The 6625-nt window shown below is 55.1% G+C and overlaps 1 protein-coding gene across 2 annotated transcripts; it reads left to right on the top strand.

Annotated features, from left to right (window-relative positions):
• The first annotated feature begins 1457 nt into the window (after positions 1-1457).
• HES6 (hes family bHLH transcription factor 6) lies at positions 1458-5925 on the top strand. Of its 2 annotated transcripts, none has more exons than XM_043999815.1 (4): positions 1458-1668; positions 1886-1972; positions 2076-2157; positions 4151-5925. In XM_043999815.1, the coding sequence occupies exons 1-4, from the start codon at positions 1588-1590 to the stop codon at positions 4573-4575; spliced, it is 675 nt and encodes a 224-aa protein (XP_043855750.1). In that variant the 5' UTR covers positions 1458-1587; the 3' UTR covers positions 4576-5925. The 2 variants fall into 2 exon arrangements, with proteins under 2 accessions (XP_043855750.1, XP_043855751.1); XM_043999816.1 differs by having other exon boundaries at positions 2076-2117; positions 4151-4437.
• Positions 5926-6625: the final 700 nt, after the last annotated feature.

Raw genomic sequence — 6625 nt, forward strand, 5'->3', positions numbered from 1 at the left:
TTGGGCAAGTCACTTAACCCCCACTGCCCCACAAAAAAAAACAAAACAAACAAACAAACAAAAAAAAAAAGTGGGGCAGCTAGGTGGCACAGTGGATAAAGCACCTGCCCTGGATTCAGGAGGACTTGAGTTCAAATCCAGCCTCGGACACTTGAAACTTACTAGCAGTGTGACCCTCATTGCCCCACAAAAGCAAAACAAAACCAAAAACCCCAGCTTATTGGCTGTCACCAGCTCCTCCAGCACATCTGGAACTTCTCTCCCTAGCATTCAGGCTGGGACCCAACATCCCTGCCCAGAACCCCAAGCCCTAGGAGGGAGGAGTTTGGGCCCTCATCCGCCTGGGGAGGTAATGGTGTCATTTACACATGTAGGGAGATTCAACAACCACCTGAAGCTCCTACCCTCTATGCCACTGGGCTGGCTGCTGGGGGCACACAAAGGGTAAAAAGGAAATCCCTTTGTGCTGGGGGGGGGGGGAGGCTGCGATTGTGGCTTGGCAGTGAGAGCGAGTAGACCTCCGTGATCTTGAAGCAGTCACTTCAACAGGACCTCAGTTCGATCACCGGCAAAATGAGGAAGTTGCATTAGGCGGCTTTGGGGTCCCTCCCAGCTCTAGAGCGATGATTCTACTCAGGAAGGAGGAAGGAGGAAAGATGGGCAGAGGACTTGCGAGCAGGATCATGGCTCCGGAGGGCAGGGAGCCCAGAGGCGGGGAAGTCCAAGCCCCGACGCATTCTACACACAGAGGAGGGACGGGGTGCTCCTCCCTCGATCGGGAGGAGACGACCAAAGTCACCCCCACAGTTACTTAGGCCCAATGCCCTAAACCCAGGACCTCTGACTCCACCGCCACGGCTCCCTAAATTGTCCCCACAACTGCCTCCGTAGGAGGGCACCGAGCGAGGACCAGCCCCGGGGGGCGCCCCCGCAGGAGAAGACAAAGAAAGAATTGGGCGCCCATGGGTGCTCGAGGCCTCCCCAGGTTGGCCCATTGAAATGCAAATAAGAGTATATAAATGGGGGGGGGGTGTGTAACAGTGCCCAGGCGCTGTGTTGGGGGGGAGTAGCTCTAGGGGCGCATCCTAGCTCTCCTTCCCTCTCGCCCTCCTTCCGAGGCACAGCTGCCCGCCCCCCTGCCCTTCTCCTCCGTCCAGCCCATCCCTCCTTCCTCTTTCTCCCTCCCCCTCTGGCTCCTCCTTCCATTCCTTCCCTCCCACCTTCCCTTCCTCTCTCCCCTTCCCCCTCTTCTCGCTTGCTCCTCTTCCTCCTCCTCCTCGCTTACCCCCTCCCCTTTCTCCTCCTGCCCCACCCCCTTCCTGCTCCTTGCCCCCTCCCCCTCTTCTCCTCCTCTCGCCCCTCCCCTCCCCTCCCCTTGTCCCGCTGGATGCCCCCTTCAGACACCCCCCCTCCCCGCCCAGGTCTCCGCCCCTCCAGGTCTCCGCCCCGCCCCCCGGCCCATCCCCTCTGCCCCAGGCGCCCGCGAGCAGAGCTGGGCTCTCTCCACAAAAGCCTCCTGGGCTCGGGCAGGGTTCCGGTAGTTCGGTTCCTTCTCTCTTCGCCCCGTCGTCTCGCCCGCCGCCAGTCATGGCCCCGTCTTTCCGGCCCAGCCGAAGCCGCTCCGGGCGGGAGGAGGAGGACTTCTGGGAGGCGAAGGGAGACCGAAAGGTGAGGAGGGGCCCCCGCCCCGCCGGGCTGCCAGGGCGCTTGGAGATCCCGTAGGGTAGACCCCGCTCGCGGTCCTGGAGCAGCCGAGGCGGGATTCGAATCCAGGCCCTCGGGCCCGGAATCGGTTGGGGTGGGAGTGGGGGTTCCTCAAGCCCAGCTCCGGGATGCGGGGGGCTTCTTTGCGTCTACCTTTCCCTCTGTCCCTCTCCTCTCCCAGGCCAGGAAGCCGCTGGTAGAGAAGAAGCGGAGAGCCCGGATAAACGAGAGCCTGCAGGAGCTGCGCTTGATCCTGGCTGACGCCGAGGTAAGCGACCCGGGGAGGGCCCCTGGGGGGAGACAGCCGGGCTCCGGCCCATTTCCGCCCCCATCTGCTTACCTGTCTCCCTCCCTTTCCTGGCCCCGGTTAGTTTCAGATGAAGATGGAGAACGCAGAGGTGCTAGAGCTCACGGTGAAGCGAGTGCAAGGCGTCCTACAGAGCCGCTCCCTGGGTGAGTGAGCCCCCGCCTGCCCTGGGCCCCCGGCTCGCCTCTCCTCCCCCTCTTCCCACTGTCTCCTCCCCGTCTGTCCTTATACTTGGTGGGACTCCCCTTCCCCGAACCCCTCAGTCCCCACCTCATCCCTTCTCGAGTGTGAGCGCACCCAGTCCTTAAAGACAAGGAATCTGGTGCCCAGAGACGCCCTGGCTCCTTAGCCACGATCCTCACCTCCCCCTTAGCCACCGATGAACCCGAGTGTCAGGCTCCGTTCTAGGCTCTGGGATCCCGGGCTCCTAGATTTCCAGCTCCCACTGACTTGCTCTCCCTTCTGATGGGTGTCTTCGGATTTCTATTCAAATGTACACTTTAAAGTGTAAGTTCTTTGGTTTTTCTTTTTCTTTGCATCCCCAACTCTTTTTTTTTTTTTTAGTGAGGCAATTGGGGCTAAGTGACTTGCCCAGGGTCACACAGCTAGTAAGTGTTAAGTGTCTGAGGCGGATTTGAACTCAGATACTCCTGACTCCAGGGCCAGTGCTCTATCCACTGAGCCACCCAGCTGCCCCTACATCCCCAACTCTTAGCCCTCAAGAAATACTCATTCACTGATTGATCAATTGATCCATCGATTGGCAGGTTACCTAGTTCAGCCCCTTCATCAGATCATAGATTCCAACCGGAGGCCCCTTAGGAACCCTCTGGTGTCCAGGCTGCCCCCCTTTTTAGTGCCATGGCCTCCATTGGCAGTCTGGGGAACCTTAGAGACCCCACCTCAAATTCATGTTTTTAAGTGCATCAAATAAATGCATGTGGCTACAATTATACTGAATTACAGTTATCAAAATATTTTTTAAAAACAAGTTCACAGACCCAAAGAACCCCTTCCTCATTTTACAGATGAGAAAGTGGACCCGGGAAGGTTCTGCTACTTGCTAGAGGTTATAAGGGCAGAAATCTAGACCTGGAAGGGACCTCAGAGGTCATTTAGGCCAAACTTCTCACCTCCATCTACAGATGGGGAAACTGAGGCCCAGATAGAAGTGATTTATCCAATGTTGCCCAGCTGTTGAGGGACAGAATCCAGATGTGGACCTAGGTCATCTGACCTTTCTCCTCCACTGGAATAGAGACAGACCTTCTGGCTTCTTTCCCCTTCCTTCCAATGACTAACCTGCCCTTCCCTCTGGCCCCTACCCCCAAGGTTCTGGGGAGTAGTGCATTTTTCCTCATTAAGGTTCTCCAAGCAAAGTCTGGAGGGCCACCTGTTAGGGATGGTATAGCAGGTGAGCTTTGGGGGTATGGCTTCCAGCTGGGTCTGAGTGCTGAGCTCTCCTCACTCAGCCCCTGAGAATTCCAAGCTCCCCCCACTAGGTTGAGCTGAGGAGCCATCTGCTTGAGGGCCCCCACCCCCACCCCCTTGTATGTGTCTCTTGTGGGTGTTTTGTTCAGATGTGCATGTCATGTGCTTGATACAATATAAACTCCTTGAGGGCAGGCAGGCACGGTGTTGCTTCTGACCTTGTATGCCAGGGTGTGGCCTGGAGTAGGTGCTTTAAGAAAGCTTGTTAGTCACACCTCAGACACTTGACACTTACTAGCTGTGTGACCCTGAGCAAGTCACTTAACCCCAATTGTCTCACCAAAAAAAAAAAAAATCCCAAATAGAAAGCTTGTTAGTCACTCTGTTCTGTTGGGCTTTGCTAGAAACAGCCCTGACTTGGTTGGGTGGGATGGCCACTCCTTGAGTACAAGGGACTGTTTTCCTTGTCTTGGCACCTCCGAAGCCTGGTGTAGCACCTTGCATGGGGTGTCAAAGGCCACTGAGTCTGGAACCTTCTACCCCCTTCCCTCCTTCCCCTGGTTCTTGGCTGTTCAGTGGGACCCAGGCCCCTGCGGGGAAGGATCTGGGCTGGCTCCATCCCCTTCCTTGCCCTGGAAGGAGGCTGTGTGCGCTTTCCCTTGCCTTTCCTGCCCTCTGAGCCTGCCCTCTTCCTGTGCTCGGCTGCAGAATCGGACAAACTCCATCGGGAGGCCAGTGAACGCTTTGCGGCCGGCTACATCCAGTGCATGCACGAGGTCCACACCTTCGTCTCCACTTGCCCGGGCATTGATGCTGCCATCGCCGCCGAGCTCCTCAACCACCTGCTGGAGTCCATGCCCCTGAATGAAGGTGCCAGCTTCCAAGCCCTGCTTGGAGATGTTCTGGGGGAGGCTGCAGCAGCCGGACCTGGGGGCAGCCTGTGGCCTGGGGGAGACGGTCTGGCCTCCCCCGGGGGCCCCTTGTCCCCCAGTGAGGACATTTGCTCTGACCTAGAAGAGACCTCAGAGGTAGAACTGAACCAGGTGGCCCAGGAAGGGCTGGACGCTGCCCTCTGCGTCCCCAGCGGCCTGGCCTCCTCTGCTGTTTCCAAGTGCATGTGGAGACCTTGGTGATAAGCTGAGGGAGGGAGCTCTCCGAGCTACCTCTTGGGTGCAAGGGGGAGGGGATGCATTTGGCTGTCTCCCCTTCCCTCTTCTCTCCCTCCCACTCCTCCTCCTTCCTTTCCCTGGCCTCCTGCTATGTTCTGGGCTGGACACATTGGCCGGATCCTAGATATGTGTGTCTGTCTGTCTAGTGTGTGCAATTGCAGGCACCTACAGAGATCCAGGGCCAGAGGGCTGACAGGTCCATGCAGTTGAACTTCCCTTATGCCTTTTGTGTGTTGGGGGTGGGGGGGGGAGGATTTCATTTTGTATATTTTTCTTTAGCTTTTTTTGGTTCCAGCTTTTTATTGTGGGGTGGGGAATGGGGCACCTACTAGTAGCAGGCCAGGAAAGGGCCCAGTTTAAAGTTAGTTCCCCACCACCCCAAAGCCAAGGTCTGGGAATCAGCTACCGTTTTCTGCTTTTGACAGGGCAGTGGGCAAGGGAATATGGTCTGGGGTGGCTAGGGAAACTTAGGAACCTGTGAACTGACTTAACATTACACATCACCCAAGTGTCCTAGAGAAAGAAGCACACACAATCCCAGCCAGGGCTTGGTATTTACCTACTAGTCACTCATTTAGTCATTCAACAAACAGTGCTGAGTTGAGGGAAGGAGAGAGTAATGGCAAAGGCCCTGCCCTCCAGGCACTTACATTCTAATGATGGATAGGGTGCTCTGCTCTTTTTTCCTGCCATTAGTGAAGGGGAAGGCTAGAGAAAGCAGAGAAGGAAAGAAGAGATGCACAATTCGGCCACAACCCACCCCCACCCCCTCCTCTGGGCAGGGGGCCTGGTGAGAAAAGAGCCTTCAGAGTGGTTTGCACTAGGCAGACTTTGAAATCATATATCTTAAGGTACTACCACCTTCAAAATTTTTCTTTTAATAAAAAAATGGAACTTAGGGAGCATGGATGGTCCATTTAAGAAGTTCCTGAATTCATTATTGGATGTGTCTTTTATTGAGGAAACTGAGAGACTCAGCACTTATTTCCTACACAGGTGTGGCTGTTGTGTGTTGGACCCAAGTGTTCTCTTTTTGAAATTTTAATGCTCAGAGATAGGTCAGAGAAAACTGCATTGCTGGAGATTGAGCCTTGGGAGGAGGTGCTCAAAGGGCCTCAAATTGTAAATAGAATTCCCTTGACCTCACTTAGGAAAAGGGTCCAGTACTTCCAACTTTGTTTTGGGATTCCCAGGAAGTCCCAGCCTCTGCCTTGAAACATACTGCATTCCGTGTCTATCTCTACCGCTCATCCCAAGATACTATAGGGGCCCAGAGAGACTCTGTGTGTGTGTGTGTGTGTGTGTGTGTGTGTGTGTGTGTGTGTGTGTGCGCGTGTGCGTGCGCGCACGTGCGCGCAAGTGAGCAAGGACCCAGGGGTTTTGCCCACCGGGACAAAGGAGGAGAGTGGGGATGGGTTAACTCTAAAGGGGAGAGGTTTTGAGGACTCAGTGAAGTCGCGCTATTGCCAACCTCTCCAAACAAGGGCTTGACCGCCAACCAGGCTTGCACAGGGAGGACTGGAGACATCTGGGCACATCTGGGAGGAGCATCTCCAGTTCTGGGACACCTGTCTTTTGGGCTGTGAGTTGGTGTTGTGAAAGAACTTCTGGAATAATAAAATGAATACAGAATTTATTAAACCTTTTGGGTTTGGAATCTTCTTTAACTAAAAGTTGATCTTGGGCCCTCCCCATTTCCCCTCCCCCTGCCATGTGGTTGCCTGTGACTGTGCAGTTGTGCTCAGTTCTCTTAAGTGGAAGGGAGTGGGGGATGGGCAGGGGCAATGAAGATTTGACTGGAGAACTCTTTGACTTTATGGGGATGGTGGAGTTTGATGTGCAAATTAAGTGGCACTTGGTAGGTTTCCTGCCAGGACCCATAGATACCTCACCCCCTTCTGGCTTTTGATCTTTAGGGACCCTTTGTTTTACACATGAAGAAACTGAGGCCTTGAGAAGGGAGGCGACCTGCACTACATCACAGAGCTCGAGATGGAAGATCCTGGGTCTTTGT

The sequence above is a fragment of the Dromiciops gliroides genome, chromosome 4 (assembly GCF_019393635.1).
Source record: "Dromiciops gliroides isolate mDroGli1 chromosome 4, mDroGli1.pri, whole genome shotgun sequence".
Taxonomy (NCBI): Eukaryota; Metazoa; Chordata; class Mammalia; order Microbiotheria; family Microbiotheriidae; genus Dromiciops; species Dromiciops gliroides.